Genomic DNA, 18,775 nt, shown 5'->3' with positions numbered 1-18,775 from the left:
TCCTGTGGACAACTGGCTATCAAGGTGTTTGTGCTCAGGAAATTCAACCTGGTCTCATGGTGTTACTGGTCAGAAAATAAGAATATTTCTGGCCTGTTAACATCTGCTCCTGTGTGCCACAGCCCTGGGCCTGTGGGGGATTGTCCCAGGGCTAATCCTGGGCTGCAGCTCCGTGGGACAGGGATCATGGCTGGGGACACCCTGCTGGCCCTGTCACCTGCTCACCTTCACCCTGTCACTCTCTGTGTCACACCCTGGCCCTGGGACCCCTGATTGCTCTGCTGGGATTTCAGCACACAGGAGAGATGGAATTTGTCTGATTCTACTTGTAAGTCTTTGTTCATTCCTCAAATTCCTGGAATTCCTATTGAAGAAAGAAGCAATTTTGAGTTTTGCTGGAGTGTGCAAGGTTGTTTGTTTGTTTGCTTGTTTGTTTTCCTAAAGCCAAGTAATTACCAAAAGAGATGTAAAACTATAATTACACTGAAGGGTGAGGAGGACAGATACCAAACTCTCTTAAATTTTATCTAATTTTATCTAATTTATCTGATTTCATTAGTTTAATGTTTATAAGCCAGCAGCTGCCATATCTTGTAATAACGGACTAAACCAAATGTATTCTGTATACAAAACTCATGCTTGACTTCACCTTGTGGGCAGGGCAATGGGGCAGAAAGAACACTGTTATTTTAGACATAGTTTAGAAATAATTCTAACACTGTTAGAAATAATTTTTAATAATATATCTTGATCTTTAGAGTGCCTGTTATCTGCCAAACTCAGGCAGATGTTTTCCTTGCTGCCATTAGAGAAGCCTTGAGGATTCTACATGAGACCTGAATTGATTCCAAACCAGGGGTGGCTTTAAACATTTGCTTCAAGAATTTGAATTCTTTTGTTATTCTCTTCATCTGGAGCAGCTGTAAAAGGTAATGATGTAATAATTTTTTCCTCAAAGGAAAAGAGAACATAACCTGCTTGGTGTTGTGATAACCATGGGCAGGAGGGGATGGTTTCTAGATGAAGCAATATTGAAAATACAAGAAGTGCTTCAAAAAGCACAATATCCCAAACTTCTGGCTTTTTATGTCAGAATATAAATATAATTATTTATATAGATACACTATTCTTGCACTGCAAAATTATTTCATGCTACAGTTCACATACAAAATTACCCCCTTCTTCCCATGTGGTATTTTAAATCCTTTTTTTCAGATACACCTTCCTCATTTTCTTTGCAAATTTTTGAACATGTTCCTACTCTTGTGCTGTGGCCATTAATTAAAATATTAAAGACAGAATATTCAATAATCTGTGAGAAACTTTCCTATTCCTCTCCCTCCTGCTAGGTGGCTTCCCTGAAAGCATAACTCATCAGCATTTCTCCTCTAATGAGCCTTAAAATGCTTCTATCACATCACCTTTGGATTTTGATTTTCCTGTTGAACTTATTGGGGTTTTTTCTGTAAATACAGTTTTGGGGTTTTTTCCAGTGCTCTCATCCTATTAGTTATTCTGGATTCTCCAAATTTCAATCATCCTCCTTGCAAAAAGAAAAAAAAAGAAAAATAAGAGGTCAAATCATGGCTTGGTTTTTAGGCCAGACTATTTTTCATCTCCTGACAGGTGTACATGGCTCTTCTTTGTTTAAAATATTTTTTACTGCTGTACTTTGCTTTGTGAGGTTTAATTCACCCTGACCTGTGTGTCTCCATTTCTATTCTGTCATCTCTGATTTTTCTTTGCTTTTTAATTCCTTATTGGAATGTTTATCCCTTTATGTTTGTAATGCAATTTCTGAACAGCTTTTTTGACTTTAATCTCATTATCCTCCCTGCCTGAAAACTCTGCTGCTCCAAGTGATTTCCATAAGTGGTTCCTTCAGTACCTCAAGGTTTCTTCACCCATTCATGAGGACCTTGCTTTTCCTGCAAAGAGGTTGGTTTCTGTCAGATATTTTGCTAGCACTTTATATCCTAGAAATGCTTCCTGGAAATCTTGGGAAACCATCATCAATTGGATCTCCTTAGTCCACACAATTCTGTTTTTCTTTTCCAGAAATGCTAAAAAAACCTGAGGCATAACCTCCAAAATCTGTCCTAACCCTTCCTGGTTAAATCATGTTTATCATGTTCATTTATTCTGTTAGTATGAAGGTTTATATTTAAAATATTTAAAAATTCAGTGACAAACTCAATCTAAATTTTACACAGGTTCCCAACCCCTTCTAAAACCTTAAAAAAGGGTTGGTTTTGTTACTTTCTCTACATTCACAGGAATTGTAGTGGTATTTTCAATCCCTAGTTTAGCAGTTCAATAATTACATATTTGTTCTTTTAGAACACTTAGCTGAGAGCTGTCAAATCTTAGAAACAGATTTGACTTTTTTCCTTTGAAATCACTTCAAATAATCTGAGAAAAATAACATAATTTAGAGCTCCTCTGCCTTCTTTCAGAACAGGATTTGATTTCCTAAAGGGACAAGTACCCAAATTTGTGATTGGTAATTGTACCACTCCTCAGAGTTACAGAATACTGACAACCACAAGCAAACTTCCTTGTGAAGCAAGGATTAATAATTTCACAGATATTTTATTCAAGTTTTAAAAATGTTTCAAATTCACATTAGTTATGTTCACACTTTAAAAATAAATAAAAGTAAGAATGCTTAAAAAACTTCCAAACACAGAGAAAGTGTGTAACAAAACAAGGGGGGAAAAAGGATGACAGATTTTTTAGCAAGAAAGTCAGTAAGAGTAGGGGAAGGGAGTACTGATACAAGAAAAAAACAAATCCTAAACATTTTTGGAGAGTTTTTTGTGCATTAGCTGAAGTCCTGAGTAGCCAGTGTGTAAGAAGAGCTATTAAAGCACTCCCTTGCTCAGCTTCATACAACTGGAGCTCCCTGAGGTGAAAAGATTCCCCTTTTGCAGGGGTAAAATGGCAATTCCTGCTCCAAAACCTGCCCTGCCTTGGCTGGATTGGAGCCTCAGCAGTTACTCAGCACCCTGTAATTTATTATTAGATTATTGTGTAATTTATTATTAAACAGTGAGGCTGCAGCTCACTTTGGGAACACAGGTGCACCAATGTCACTGAAGAGTGCAACAAAGAGCAGTAATATAAAATAAATTATTTTCTTGGTGAAAAAGAGCAACTTGAGCTTTCTGACTGGAAAACAAACAGAATTCCTGCACTGGCAGGGCTCCTAAAATAAGAGGTACAAATTCACAGAATTTTGGATGTGTAGCAAAGCACCAAGTTTTCCTCTGGTGTGGGATACAATATTTCATAATATACCTTGATCTTTAGAGTGCCTGTTATCTGCCAAACTCAGGCAAATGTTTTCCTTGCTGCAATTGAGGATTCTACATGAGACCAGAATTCCAAACCAGGGATGGCTTTAAACATTTGCTTCAAGAATTTGAATTCTTTTGTTATTCTCTTCATCTGGAGCAGCTGTAAAAGGTAATGATGTAATAATTTCTTCCTTAAAGGAAAAGAGAACATAACCTGCTTGGTGTTGTGATAACCATGGGCAGGAGGGGATGGTTCCCAGAGGAAGCAATATTGAAAATACACAAAGTGCTTCAAAAAGCACAGCCAGCAGTGAGAGAGGCTCCTGAGCCCCAGCCCTTCCTCAGTGCCCTTCCTCATCACTGGCCTTCTCCTCAGAGTCATCACTCTCATACTCCTCATCCTCATACTGGAAAGCACCCTCAGCTTCAGGGTCAGACTGAGCTTCCTCTTCATGGGAGCCATCAGACCTGGGGCTGGACTCATCCTCCTCTTCCTCCTCCTCCTGGGAATGGCCATGGGATGGGCCTGCCTTGGCTTCCTCCTCCTCCTCCTCCTCCTCCTGGGAATGGCCATGGGATGGGCCTGCCTTGGCTTCCTCCTCCTCCTCCTTCTCCTCCTGGGAATGGCCATGGGATGGGCCTGCCTTGGCTTCCTCCTCCTCCTCCTCCTCCTCCTCCTGGGAATGGCCATGGGATGGGCCTGCCTTGGCTTCCTCCTCCTCCTCCTTCTCCTCCTGGGAATGGCCATGGGATGGGCCTGCCTTGGCTTCTTCCTCCTCCTCCTCCTCCTCCTGGGAATGGCCATGGGATGGGCCTGCCTTGGCTTCCTCCTCCTCTTCCTCCTCCTGGGAATGGTCCAGAGATGGACCTGCTTCTGCTTCTTCCTCCTCCTCCTGGGAATGGCCAAGTGACAGGTCTGCCTTGCCTTCCTCCTCCTCCTCCTCCCCCTGGTCCCTGTGCTGGCTGGATCCAGGCCCAAGGCCAGCCCCATCCTCCAGGTCACTGCACTGCCCATCTGGGGTGGAGGTTTTGACACCTTTTCCCTTCTCCTCCTCCTCCCAGGACTGCTCAGAATGGGGACTGTCAGCAGCTGCTTCCTCCAAGAATTGAATTTTTCTCACTTTAACCTTGGTGATTCTGAAAAGACAATTTGCATGGGGGGTTTATTCTCTGGGAAGATGCTTTCCACCTTTATGGAACCCAGGCCAAAGCCTGGTAGCCCTGGCTGGGGTGGAGCTGGGGAAGGAAAAGAGAAGGCAGCACACAAGAGTCTCTTTTTATGCTGGAAAATAATTAAATAGTACTACTTTTATATTCCTTTTTTAAAAATTTATGCTTCCTTTTAAATCATAACACCCAATAGATATTAAAAACTATTTTTAATAAGTTTCACTTAAAAAAATCTAAAATTTAAAGGTAGTGACTTACAGCAACCTGCCAGAATTTTGGATGAAAGGAACAAACAAGGAATGTTTTTCTTCTTTTTTCCTTTGAAGTGCATTACATAACATAGCCAGTTTGGTTAAGCAGCTCTCCTCTGTTTTATGAAATACTATTTAATTCAGGAAAAACAATCAAAAATACACACTAATGCTAACATACCACATAGCCAAATAGTTCCCTGGAAAATACTGAAAATAATTTCAAAAACCCTTAAATCTACACATGGAAAATTTCCTAATTATTAGATACATAGTGGGTAAAAAGAAAAAGCTTTCAGTCATCTGTACCTTGCTCTGCCAGCAGTGGAGGTGAAATCCCCAGCAGTGGAGAAATGCAGAGATTTGGCTGCTCCTCCTTTCTTTGAAACAAACTCTGGGCAGATCCCCAGTGCTCTCAGCCTGTTTGAATAATACTTTTCTGCAGCTATTCTGGCATTTTTCTGTAGAAAAACCGTAATGGTTAAATGTTATCTAATGCATTAAATGATACTTTTATTTATATCAATCCTCTGATTCATTAATTGCTGCTGACAAGTGGAAATGATTGTTCACTGCAGGTAAGAATGGCAAAACAATACTTGAAAATTTTATCCCAGATTTTACTTTTCTGTAGCAGCAATGCTTGGTTGTGGTCAGGGTTACTCATGTTGGAACTGAACCAGACACATTTACAACAATTCTCTGTTCCCTGTGCAAGCACATTCCAAAAATTACTGATATTTACATGGAGATGGGGCAACAGAGATTGAAATGGAGAAACTCTGCCCTGAAAAGTGCTTTTGAAATATCTTCTAAAAATGTCAGAGCACAAATGTCTTATTCAGTATCAGTCAAAAATTAATAGTTCAGAAAAAAGGCAACCTGAGTGACTCTTTCAAAAAGCAATGGCATTTGTTTCACTCTTTCTTCCATTTCTTGCAGTTCTTGCAAGTATTCCTGCCTTCTCTGCCTCTCATTGTTCCTAAGGGGAGCAGAGCACAAGAGAAATCATTATTAATTTATAGTACAAGGAGTCATTTTCTACAGCAGTTAAATTGCTCATAACAAATTAAATGTTGTCATACTTCAAGATACATTAGAGGTACTGAACAACTCATCTCTGAAGGAGTCACTTTGGCTAGGCAGAGGCAGGTCCTGGCTAGGGGACTTAAATAGAGGCTGAGGTTGGATTCTAGGTATAAAAATTTGGATAGTTAGGGTTTTTTACATGCTGATTTCATACAGATCTTCCAGTTGTTGTAAGCAAAGTTAAACAGAATCCACCACAGGAAATTAAGAGCATTAAATAAAGACCAGTACTTTTCAAGTCTGAAGGTGAGAATCTTGCTACTTCAGCAGCTGATCACCCAAGAGGGGTGGCCATGTCCTGGATCATGGAACACCTTTTACCTGAGTTGGTTTGTCAGGGGCCAGCGAGTAGAGCAGGACAATGAAACTGTTGATTCCTAACTGAAATGATCTCTGGGATCACAGGGAGCACTGGATAATCCAGGAGGAATGGGCTGTAACCCTTCCTCATTCTGGGACAGGCAGCTCTGGGATGTGCCTCTGAGCTGGGCACAGGGGGCCCTTTACACCTCTGCTCCCTCCAGCCTCCCCCCCGGCCATCTCTGAACTCCTCACCATGCTGGAAGTGAACTTCCATTCCTTGCTCTGAATGTCTGTCTGCCTGTCTGCCTCTGACAGACAGTGTGACACATTCCAGCTGGGCTGCAATGAGCACTATCAGCTTCAGCAGCTGCACCAGGGAGTGACCTTGCTTTGCAACAGCAGCATTTCACTCTCCTGCCATCTGATTAAGCTGAACAGTGCAGTGTGAAATCTGCTGTTGAACAAACCCAAACCACATCTACAATCACTGAGCCTCTTCATTCCCTGTCCCAGAGTCAGCAGATCATGAGGACACTCAGATTATAAAGCTCCTGTTATTAACAGTGTGCCAGCTTACTGGAAATTGGGATTTGTGCTTGAATCCTGCCCAGGCATGAAGCAAGAGGGGCAGAGCAGTCAGTGCCTCAGCATCCCCACATAACAGCACCTTAAACTGACAATACTGCAGCAGCACCACCGAGCCAGGCCAGATCACAAACCCCACTAAAGACCTGTTCAGACAGGATTTATTTTTCTTAGGATTAGAAAAGCAGAAAGGGTTAAATTAGCCCCAAACACGAGGGCAAGCAGCAGTCATGGGGTTGGGGCTGTGTCAGAGCTGGAGCCATCTGGAGTGGCAGCTTACAGCACTCCAGGAAGGCCTCGTGTTCTTCTCTGCGTGACACACAGAGAGTCTGTGCACTGCATCTCTACTCCAGGGAACCCGGGATCCCAGTCCTGAGCACCAGCAGCTTCCTCACTCACTGCTGTTACACTGGGAAGTTAAAATATTCCTGCTTTTATTTCCCTCTTCAGTGGGGACCTGCTGGGACAAAGAGGTGAATTGTGAAATGTTTCCTGCTGCACCAAAGTTGTACCAACACCAGTGCAGTATCCAGCTCTGCAAGGATATTCTGTATCCACACTGTCCCCTTTCCCTTTGATTTTTACAACCTTTTCCTCTTTAGTTGACACATCAATGGAGAAAACACAGGACTCTCCCGTTATTGAGTCTATAATAATCTAATATGGAAAATATATATATTTCTATATGCTATATATTTCTATACTCTGAGTTCAGTATAGGTTGGCATCAGTTTCTCAGCTGAAATGCTAAATTTGAACACTTTTTAATCAGCTGCTTGCACCATGTTTAATTTACCACATGTAAGTATCTAAACTTAGACTATGCTATTTTTTTACACACTGTATGTTTAACATACACTGCAATCCCAAACCTCTCCTTCTCATTGTTGAATGAGCTGTTTGGGATTCAGGGGAATGCAACAAAATACCTGAATGTTTTTAATCTGGGTTTAGACATCTGAGCTAGGCTCTGATGTGGGTCATTGGCCTCAGCCCGAGCCATCACAATTTTCTGGAATTTTTTCGTTCTTTGTTTCTGCTTGTTTCTGTTCCTTTTTTGTTGTTCTTCCAGCTTTCTCTTTTCCTCAAGGGAATTCCTGGTGGGGAAAATAAACTAAGGCTGAATTCAGTTTAAACCTAGAGCAAGACTTCAAAGGAAGCTTTGGCAAAGATGATTCCAAAGAGAACAACAGGGTGAAAACAGGGTTGCTATGAGAGGACACACAATGTATGTGCTATTTCAAGGCATTCGGGACATCCTGGGAAATCAGAGTGATTTGTCTTCTTCTTAGGGACATGCTGACAAAAATGCACTAGTGTTCCTTTAACAATAATAAACACTAATGAAATCCTATATTAAAATATTTTAAAATTTATAAGCCCTTATGTTAACAAATTAAATCCTATATTCACTATATGCAAGAATTAACTATATATGTAGAAACACCAAAAATAACACCAAATAAAATATCAAATATATACTAATAATAATAATAAAAAAAATTTCAAACATATATGAAGTAGAGCATCTCCAAGCAGTCACCTCAGGGCTTGCAGCCGTCGTCTGGTGGATTCTGTGGTTCTGGGAGGTTTGGATTTTCCCTCTCCCAGATGAGGCTTTGCCCCTGACTGAGGCTTCCTTCTTGGAGAGGCAAATGGCCACCGAGTTTCCTTCAATTTCTCCTCATCCTCTTGCATGTCCTTCAAGATCTTGTCCTTTTTTGAAGGGATGTAAGAAGTACAAAGGTCAAAAGGCTCACAGACCGTGAGGGGTTTCACTTTTTTTTGTTGCAGGAGGCGTTTCTGGAATTTCTCATGTAGGAGTTCAAAATCGGGAACGCTCGATTTGATCCTGACCTTTTGCTCCATTTGCTTTGGCTCAGTGCTCCTGTGTTTCTTCTTTTTGTTGGTCCCTTTTAAGGCCAGTCTGCTGTTGGGTACGGATGAATTTCGCAGCAGCTCCTCAGCTCTCATCCTGATCCTGATTTCCCTGCAGAGCTCCTCCTCCTTCACCTTGTCATGGAAATCTGCACTATAAACACACTTGGGGACTGGTTTCGCTCTGAACACTTTGATTTTATTTTCAGGTGGGGAAAGGTCTTTTAACTGCATTTTCCTGGCTTCACGCCTTTGCCTCTCTCGCTCAATGAACTTGAAGGGTTTTTGTGTGGCCAGGAGCTGGAGCCTGCTCCTCTCCCTCACCGACCTCCTGCGCTCCTCGCTGCGCCGCACGATGTCCTGGTACAGCGGCAGGAACACGGCGGCGGGCACGGGGTTGGCTCGGAACTTCTTCTGACACTCTGCCTCCTCCTCCAGCTGCTTCTTCAGCAGGTGGTTTTCCAGCTCAATCTGTGACTTGGATTTGACGTTCTGCTCTTTCTTCTGAGCTTCTCTGATGGTCATCTGGAAGGGCTTGGGCACGGTGACTCTGGGGGACCACGCTTTCTCTTTCTCTTTCTTGTGCACTTTCCTGCAGGCTGGTGAGCTGGGCAGGCTGTGCTTGGCACGGGAGATGTAGTCTTCCAGGCAGAACCCATCCCACATTTTTTCAATCTGCTGTTTAGCAAATGAGGATGATCCAGCTTTGCTGCCATTCTCCTCAAACACTAATTCTTCATCAGATGCGTCCGATGCGCTTGGGCCCGAGGGATCGCTCAAGTCTGAGTCTGAAAAGGATTTGTGCAGGTTAAGAGGCTGATAGGAACTCTTGTCCCAAGTTGGCCTTGAAAATAAAGGGGGGAAAGAAAACAACCTTGGTTTAAGCCAGTCCAACATTGATGCAAAGCTGGTGACTTCCACTCTAAGCAATCATCACTAGAACCAAAAATGAGTGCCTAAGGGAGAGGGAAGGGAAAGGAGCAGCACTCAGAGCAGATCCTGGTTCTAGTGCTGGTCACCAAGTCAGCACTTCCTGACACCTGGGAAAGGCCCTGTGCTTTCCTAAATGTGCTGCCCAACCCCTGCTGCACAGCCACCTCTAAACCTCACGGACCACTAGCAACATGACAGCGTTTCTGTCACAAAAACTGACTTTTCTCTGATTATCTGGTTATGAGAGGTGGGGAATGGAACACTTTCCAGCCCAGAAACATACCCTGCTGTTTTACAGCTGCCTGCAAAGCATTTGAGAATCTTCAGCTAAAAGTGCCCCCAAACTTACCTACAGCACTTTGGAGAGGTGTCATTTCTCTTATCCAGGGCTTGTATTCCTTTTAAATACAGCTTGTTCTGATACATACTTTCCAGTTTTGCCATGGTCTCCATGTGGGCATTCTTCAACTCTTCCAGCTTTAAGTAATACTCTTGATTTGAATTGTACATTTTGGAAAAGTCTATACATTTGTCACAGTCTCTCTTTGGAGGGGAGGCCTGCTCTCTGTTGGTATTTGAATCCAAGTCAAAGCCATCCTAGAAGAGATGTTTTTAAATTTTTTCTGCTGGAAGGAAGGGGAACAAGGTTCTTAATATTGCTTTCTCCTAATTAAGTCTAAGGAATGGTAAAGTAACACAAATAGAGATACCTGTATACAAATGTTAATGTAGAAGTACATAGAATAATCTTATTGCATATTAATTTATATCCTAAGGGTCCTATTTAAAGTCTGTAAAAATTCCCAAGTCTGCCCTGTAATCAATATGTTTATAAGAGGAAATATGATCAAAAGGACTTACCAAAAGAAAAAAATTAACTATTTTGTAAAGTGTAGTTCTTCCTTGATTGCTATGCAGCTCTAAAAATGCCTTTATTTACAAGCAAACAGAACCTTCTCTGCCTCCTAGTTCCATAACCACTCTAAAAATAAGTCAGTAGAGATGTGGTGCATAAATATTTATGCCATTTCTATAACTTACTGTGAAATGACAGGAATTCTGCACAGCTTATATTTCCAGTACTATTTGTCAGCTTGCAGCTGTGTGCAGTTAACATTCTTTAAGCATTTTTAAAGCTTACACAAGTCAGAGAAGTTATTGAAACCAGGTTAGCAGGAAGCATCACAAAAGCTTCATTTTGTTCTAAGCAAAAAAATAAAGTCATCAGCCAGTTTCTTTATAAATATAATTAGAGTATTACTTTTCAACTCAGGGGTATTTTAATAAGCTCTGACATTCCAACAAAAAAAGAAAAAAAAGAAAAAAAAAAAGAAAAAAATATTTTTTATGTTTTGTCACGTTATCACTGCAAAAATCCTGAAGTGTTGGGATCCAGCGCCCCGCACCTCCCGGACCCGGCGTGTTCAAAGCCCGCTCGTCTCCTCGCCCCGCGGAGCGGCCCCAGCCCTTCCCAGGGAGAGCGGGGCAGGGCAGGCAGCGCCTCCATCTGCTCCGCGAGCGCATTAAGGGATCGGCGCTGCCGCGCCCGGGCCATCTGCCAGGCGTCCCCCGCCCGCGTCTGTGCGTCCGTGTCCGTGCGTCCCCCGTGCCCGGGGGGCAGCGCCGAGCCCCGTGCGCGGAGCGGGACCGGGGAACCCGCGGTACCTGCGCGGCGGCGGGCGGCGGGCCCCGCTCGTAGAGCGCGGCGGGGGCCCGTGTGCGCGGGTCGAGCGGCGTGCGGAGGCAGGCGGCGGCCAGGCGGGCGGCCCGGTGCGCGTCCTCCATGCCGGCGGCGGCTCCGAGCGCTGCGCTCCGCCCCGCGGGGGCGGCCCCGGGCCGGGCGGGCCGCGGTAACGCCCGCAACGAGCGCCGCAGGGCTGCGCTCCGCCCGCCGCCGCTGCCCGTGCGGAGCTTTAGCTGGTTTCTCGCAGGATTTTAGTGGGAACCCCCAATTGTCGCTGGCGAGCCCGCGGGTTTTGCGCCCTGAAGTTACTAAGCTTTTTCCGGTTTGATATTTGTACTTCAGGTAAGCAATATGAGGGTAAGGCTAAACCAGGAAAAGCAGGAGCATTCTGTCCTAGGAATATTCTATCTGCAACCAGGATATGCAGGAATACTCTGTCCTAGAAATATTCTATCCTAAACCAGGATAAACATGAGTATTCTGCCCTAGGAATGTTCTATCCTAAACCAGGAGGAGCAGGAGCATTCTGTCCTAGGAATGTTCTGTCCTAAACCAGGAGGAGCAGAAGCATTCTGTCCTAGGAGTATTTTATCCTAAACCAGGATAAACATGAGTATTCTGCCCTAGGAATATTCTATCCTAAACCAGGAACATTCTGCCCTAGGAATATTCTATGCTGAACCAGGAACATTCTGCCCTAGGAATGTCCTATCCTCTATCAGGACAAGCAGGAACATTCTTCCTCTACAAAGAGGAATGAATGCTGCATGGACCTGTTTAATGTAGTGAAATTACAAATACTTTTTGTGGTAAAATCACACACAATTGTTGCTGGAATTCTTGTCAAGAATCATAATGGGGGATGAAAGCTTTAATCATAGTACCTGAACTAAGATCATTGTTGGATGTTACCTGTGGGGTAAGGCACTATTTGCAATTTTAAACATGCAATGAATAATTAATGCAGAGCATTAATGCCTAAATTGATTGTCTAATTTATTAATTAGTAGTTGAGCTATTCTGTTTGTTCTACTTGGTAAGTCATAACAGCAGGTCAACACCATGCTCCAACCAATCATTAGTGGAAATGAGAGAAGAAATGGAAGAAACACTCTCCTTTAAACATTAAAAGGAATCAGGTTGTTTCAATATAGCAATAATGACAATGAAAGGGTTAATTTAGAATGTAAGGCTAAGAATTAGAAGTTGGAAATCTGATTTGCATTACTATATAGCAGGGTACTTTTGACTTCTCAGCAGCTTTGGGAAAGGCAGTTATTCTGGGGGCAGGGGGAGGCAGGGCTGTGAAGAACACCCTGCAGGGCTCTGGATCATGGGATGGCAGCAGGAATCGCTGCAGAGCTCAGGAGAGCCAGGAATGGGAGGGGCTCCCACTGCACAGATCCTCCCAGAGGCACCACTGAGGGCAGCACCACCACTGCCTCAGGGAAGGCTTTGGGAGACGCAGCTCTAAGCCAGCTCAGTGTTACTGGAGAGCACTTCAAGGGTGTTTTTAGAATATATCACAAGAGGTGATCGGTCACCTTAAATGTTTTAGTCTAAAGAGAAGCAGAGAAAAGCAAATGTAACCAAACCCAACAAAATTATACAGCAAAGAGTCAGGTAGACTACTGCATGTTTATTGATAAAACAGCATTTTCTTTCTGAAAACCAACTGTTACTTAAGTTAAACCTGATCAAAGTACGTCAGTCTTGGTGGAGTTTAAGACAATTCCCACAGGCGCTTTTGGTGAGCAGTCCAAATTCCAGCTACAGGGCAGGAGCTCGAGGCCTTGGTCCCCACCTGTGCTCAGCTTATCCTCGAGTGTTCACCTGCAGGGAGGACACACAGTCAGGCAGAAGCACAGGACACATCACAATTCCTCCTTTGATAAAGATCCTGGCCTTTTAGTGACTCTAATGCCTTGCTTTATGATGCAGTATTTATAATTCATTAGCTGCACTTATTAAAAGGCTGAATGGTCCTAAGCAGCAGTACACAAACTGAGAATACTCTGCACAGTAACTGCATTTTGAAGCACAGCAGGTGAATGACAAGGTGCTGGTGCTTGTGAAGGAAGGATAACCCAGACCAGGATGCCAACACCACTCACCACATCATCAATCTTGAGAATGCTGCGCACGGTCTCTGTGGCGAGGGTCAGGGCACTCAGGGACACCAGCAGGGGCTGCACCACCAGCTCCTCCAGGATGTTGGAAATGCCACCCTAGGGGAACAAGGAGCCTTCACTTTGTGCAAGACACACTGCAGGCACATTTAGCACCAGAATTCTGAGGGCAATCAACTCCTGGACTATCACAGGGCTTTCACTTGCAACAGGGGCATTACAGCACACATCTTCTCTCCCCAGGTACTTGATGTACCCAGTCAAAATTAGCCAATAAAAAAGGTCAACAGTGCCAGCTGAGAAAAAGCTCTGGTGCTACTCCCAACTTATGACCACCCTCCACTGCATTTCCTACTGATGGACCATTCTAAATGGATCTTTGGTTGTAGCTGAAACGCTTTTGTGGAGATGTGAGATGTTTCTTGTTGTGTGCATAAAGCATTTAATATGTGCTATTATCAATGCTCAGGGTGAGCTCCTGAGAGAACAAACTGTCATTTCCCTCTAATTTTAGGGAGGCTACCACCTCGCCCTCTCCCTAGTCCAACCCTTAGGAGGTTAAGCATGTCCCCTGTAACACCCAGGTACTCCAACCCCTCATTACCTTCCTGACGTTAATGCCAGCAGTTTTCTCTCCCTGGGCATGTCTGTTTCGCAGCTCCGTTACCGTGGAGATGGGGTTGAGCCCCGCGTTCTCAGCCAGGGTGGAGGGAATGACCTCGAGCGCGTCCCCGTAGGCACGGACGCAGTAGGAGTCCATCCCCTTCAGCGTCCGCGCGTACTCGTTCAGCCGCAGCGCCAGCTCGATCTCCGGGGCTCCCCCGCCAGCAATCAGAGCCCTGGGGCACAGGATGCCCATTAACCTCACCTCACACACAGCCAGGCTCCAGGAGTTACAATAACCCAGGTGAGACGTTACCTTTTCTTCACCAAGCACCTTATGACGCACAGGGCATCGTGAATGGAGCGCTCGGCTTCCTCCAGCACCAGTTTGTTGGAGCCGCGGACCACGATGCTCACGGTTTTCCCAGGGTTTGTGCAGCCTGTGATCTGAAACATAAACCCAAATACTGACACTGGGGAGCAAATAAAAGCTTGGGACAACAAGACATTGCCGTTGGCACTTTCAAATCCTGTAACAGCACTGATGTCAGGCCAAGCAAAACCACTGCACCACCGAAGCTGGTCGCTACTCAGAGCTTAGAAACAGGTACTTAAATGTAATAAATTCCACAGTAAAAACGTCAAAGCCACCAGTTATTAAAATAACAGACAGATGTTAAGTAGGATTGACATTTTGTCCCTCACTCACCTTTATTAGTTTCCCAGAACCGTTCAAGTTGACCTCCTCTGCCAGCTCAGCAGAGCCCAGCATGTCAGGGGTGAACTGGTCAATGTGAGCCACAGGCTTAGTTCCAATTGTCTGAAAAAATAATGGGAAAAAAATTAATCCAGAGGCTGACTGCAGAGTCAGCAAGTACACTGCATGTTGGTCTTCTGCACAGGACAGTAAAATGCAGAAGGGACTGTAGCTTTTTGTCCTGAATCCTTCTACAGAAGTGTGACTGCTCAGCAGAGCACAAAATGTTTTTTAGGGCAATGTCTGCTCTTGCATTATAGTCAAAACATGAAACTTGTGAACATGTCATAATAAATTGGCCCTGGCTGGGCAGTTAGTATTGGGGTAGATTTTAAACACTGCTGCTCATTTATATGAGCCACCTTACCTTACATATAAACTCAATGTCCTCTCTTTCAATGTCTTTAACCACCATGATCTTAACTTTGTTCAGAAAATGGAGGGCCAGGTCACTGAGAGCATCCCTGAAAACGAGAGGGAAGGAGTCAGGTCCCAGTGCTCAAACTCTTCAGAGCACAAAGTGAGGATGCCATCAAACTCAAAATACAGACAGTGCTGCTGCTTTCTACAGGCACAGCCACTGCTACTCTGCCAAGTGTGCCTGTGTTTGGCCTCAGTTTTCCACACAATTCCAACTGTGCCTGGGCATTAACGTACCTCAGGATGGACTTCTGAATGAGCAGCACATTGCAGCCAGCCTTCTTGATCTGCTTCACCAGGTTCAGGATGTAGGCTCTCTCCTCACGCAGCACTCTGTCCATTTGAGCATAATCAGAAACAACAATCTGGTTGTCCATCTGTTTCAAATTAAAAAGAGAAAAGCAAGTGTCAAAATGTGTGTAAAATGCTGTAATTCTAAACAAATAAGCATAACAGCAAAATGCTATTAGAGACACTTCAGGTAACACTGAAGTTTAAGCAATTTTAAACGTAATTTAAACATGATTTATAATTTAAACAATTTTTTTATACCAACTGTAATGTCTTTTAGGACCCAGCAGCCCATCAGTCTAGCTGTGGCACAGACTTGACACCACAGCATCTTAAAAAAAAACATTTGTTATTCTCTTTGCTTGTGCCAAGTCCTAGAGGATGAGGATTTGCTCTAGCCACAGTCTGACTTACATCTGTCTTTGGAGCAGACAAGCAGAACTGAATGAGGCCAATTTTGGCTTTTTCCACTCTGGTTACTCCGGTGTTTGCCACCTTCTGAGTCAGGACGAGTCCCTCAACCAGTTCACAATCATCAATGGTGCCCCTGGAAACAAACAGAAGCCATCACTGCAGCACTCTGGGAAACTGAGGTCACAGAGACAAAATCTGTCTAAGTACAAATTGTTTCTTACCCCAGCTTCTTAACAATTTTAATATCTCTGAGGTCCACACTATTGGCTGTAGATGGGTCAATCACCTTCATCACTGCATCCACACTCATTGGAGAAAGTAAACTGGAATACTGACACACAACCTAAGGGATTCAATGGTACAGAAACCATGGTGAGAGGCTTCACACTGATGAACAGCACTTTCACAACAATATTGTTGTTGTGTTTCAGTATTTGATGCCAGAGTTTTGCAGGAAAAGATGTCTCAACAAGGAATCTCCTTCATGGCTGCTCCATGGCAGGGACAGATGAGTGATTCCAAGGGAACCCACCCCAGGGATGTGCAGAACATGGAACTGCTCTTTCTTAGGGCCTGGCTGGGCTGGAGCTGCCAGGGCAGGGCAGCTGTACCTTGGAGTTGAGGGAGGTGGTGGCACTGTTCAGCAGGGTCTCCCTGTCACTGAGCTCCACGGGCTGGGCCATGTTGGTCAGCACCTCAATCCCTTTGTCCAGAGCCTTCTGGAATGACTCCGAGATGATGGTGGGGTGAATTCCTGCGCAGAGAATAACACAGGCCTGTTAGACACTCCACCCTTCCCAACACAGGTCTTTTTGGTTTTTCTTCCCCATCTCTTTCCATTCTAAACCTCAAGGTGCTCAGGTCAGAATGAACTGAAGCATTTCAGCAGAATGTTCTTCAGCAATGTATGACCTCCCCTATTATTTGCTGCCATTAAACCTGGGGGGAAAAGCTGTAACATTCTAAGGGATTTGTCTTTACAGACAAGTCCCTGCAATCCCTGACATCCCAGAAACACTTTCTCCAAGTTCTCTTGCCATTCCCAAAGCTGCTGCTGTTCAGCTGAAGCCTGAGAGGAGGCTGACACTGATTAAACTGCAGATTTTCAAAAACTGCTTTTCCAGCCCTGTATGGAACTCCCCAATTTCTCTGGATGTGGGATCCACCCTTCACCCTTCCAACTGATTACAGCTACCCTAAGCTCCATCCCACACGTGCAAAAGGACAAAGTGACTGCAGTACCCACAGTCCCTGCATGCTACATGAATTTATTTACCTTTCTGAAGGAGTCTGGAACAGGCATCCAAGAGAGCTCCAGCAATGACCACAACAGAGGTGGTGCCATCACCAGCTTCAATGTCTTGTGCTTTTGACAGCTCTACTAACTAAAGGAAAAATTATAGCAAAAAAAAAAAAAAAAAAAAAAAGGGAGAGCTGTTTACCCATACCCAGACACTTCTCTGGCCAAAATACAGCTGGGGACAGTGATTCACTTCCAGAAGCAGAGCTTTTTTTCCCAAATTTTAAACTGAACACACCTATCTAACAGGTTTGCTTTTTCCTTCCTGGAGGAGGGTCACAGGAACCTCAGCTCCAACCACAACCAAATCCATGAACACTGAACATCTCAAAGGACCAGCTACTGTATCCTCAGACCACCTGGTCATACCTTCACTCATTCCCTTCTGTCCTAATGGTTTGGGATATGAGTTTTACCTTCTCAAACGATACATGAACGTTTGAGCCACGTTTTCTTAACATTCTTTTTTAAATTTTCATTTTTCTTATGTTTTAAAACATACAGAAGGACTGTGCATAAGGCACATGGGTAATAAATAATGGTTTGTGACTCTTAAGCACAAGCCACAGTCAAAACAAATGTTCCTGGAGCACAAGGCACAAAATCTCCTGCTCTGTCACCATCCTGGGTAATGCTCCTCAAATCCACACAAGATGGAAAAGAATCCACTCACCATTTTGGCTGCAGGGTGCAGAACCTGCATCTGTTTCAGGATGGTGGCACCATCGTTGGTGATTGTCACATCTCCCTTAGCATCCTGAATCTGGGAATAAAGGGCAGGAACACAGCTCTGATCAGCAGCTGCAAGACTGTCATTTGAGCCTCGAAATAATTTTAAACATTGTTTTCAAAACCAAGATGTCCATTCAGTTCCCACTTTCCCTTAAAATACCTGGAACGTGGGAAAGAATTGAGGCAAAAGGAGGCATCATCTAAAAGCCATGTTGAATTTACAGTATCTCCAGTAAGCTGTTTTGATAATTTAAAACAAAAAGTTTACCATTTTATCCATTCCCTTTGGTCCAAGGCTCGTTCTAATAGCATCGGCAACAGCTGGGAAGAGAAGAAAACGTTTCCAAGCTGATTTCAAGCACTTACAAACGCTCCATCAATCAAACATCTTTTCTAAACAGAAAATCCCTGTCCCTTGAAAGCCCCCAGGCAGAGTAAAGGAACCCAAGGAGCGGAACGATGGGAAAGGCTGCAGTCTCAGGCCTGATTTCCACAGTTCTTTGTTTTTAAACCATTTTTATCGGGCCCCTTGTCTGCAGCCATTTTAGCTCTGGGCACTCACAAAGGAGCAGAACGGGGCTCGTGTCAGCGCCCAGGGCCGCATCCCGGCCCTCACACCCAGGCAACGCCCGCTCGCAGCCCGGCCACGGCCCGGCCGGTGCCAGCCCCGGGGCTCCATCGCCCCCCGCCCCAATCGCGAACCACGCGGGGCCGGGCCCGGCTCCCCCCGCGGCCGCCGCACCTTTGCCGGCGGCGATGTTGCTGAAGCGGATCTGGGCGGGCTTGTCGCGGTCCTGGTAGGCGCCCTTGGCCTTGCCGCCGGCCCCGGCGGGGGCTCTGTGGGCCGCGCTCTCGGGCATGGCCGGGCCGGAGCGGGACGGGAGCGGGCCGGGATGCTTCCAGAACGGGGCCTTCCGCCGCGCGTCACGCCGGGCTG

General features: G+C 44.8%; 2 protein-coding genes across 2 annotated transcripts; both read right to left on the bottom strand.

The window, feature by feature from the left end:
• Nucleotides 1–2,588: 2,588 nt before the first annotated feature.
• On the bottom strand, nt 2,589–11,293 carry FAM161A (FAM161 centrosomal protein A). The gene is made up of 8 exons (XM_059468659.1): nt 11,174–11,293; nt 9,858–10,105; nt 8,241–9,419; nt 7,627–7,794; nt 5,603–5,702; nt 5,030–5,181; nt 3,836–4,436; nt 2,589–3,787 (listed from the first exon to the last, which is right to left on the bottom strand). Exons 1-8 carry the CDS (start codon nt 11,291–11,293, stop codon nt 3,641–3,643), a joined length of 2,715 nt encoding a protein of 904 aa, XP_059324642.1. The 3' UTR covers nt 2,589–3,640.
• Nucleotides 11,294–12,816: 1,523 nt separating this feature from the next.
• CCT4 (chaperonin containing TCP1 subunit 4) lies at nt 12,817–18,775 on the bottom strand. The gene is made up of 14 exons (XM_059468229.1): nt 18,581–18,775; nt 18,107–18,159; nt 17,780–17,869; nt 17,083–17,191; nt 16,418–16,560; nt 16,028–16,149; nt 15,807–15,939; nt 15,339–15,478; nt 15,049–15,145; nt 14,634–14,744; nt 14,241–14,371; nt 13,926–14,160; nt 13,307–13,420; nt 12,817–13,025 (listed from the first exon to the last, which is right to left on the bottom strand). Exons 1-14 carry the CDS (start codon nt 18,696–18,698, stop codon nt 13,008–13,010), a joined length of 1,614 nt encoding a protein of 537 aa, XP_059324212.1. The 5' UTR covers nt 18,699–18,775; the 3' UTR covers nt 12,817–13,007.

This window comes from Ammospiza nelsoni, chromosome 3, assembly GCF_027579445.1.
Source record: "Ammospiza nelsoni isolate bAmmNel1 chromosome 3, bAmmNel1.pri, whole genome shotgun sequence".
Lineage (NCBI taxonomy): Eukaryota > Metazoa > Chordata > Aves > Passeriformes > Passerellidae > Ammospiza > Ammospiza nelsoni.
The sequence above is the reverse complement of the archived record's forward strand: the minus strand, read 5'-3'. Positions and strand labels throughout refer to the sequence as shown.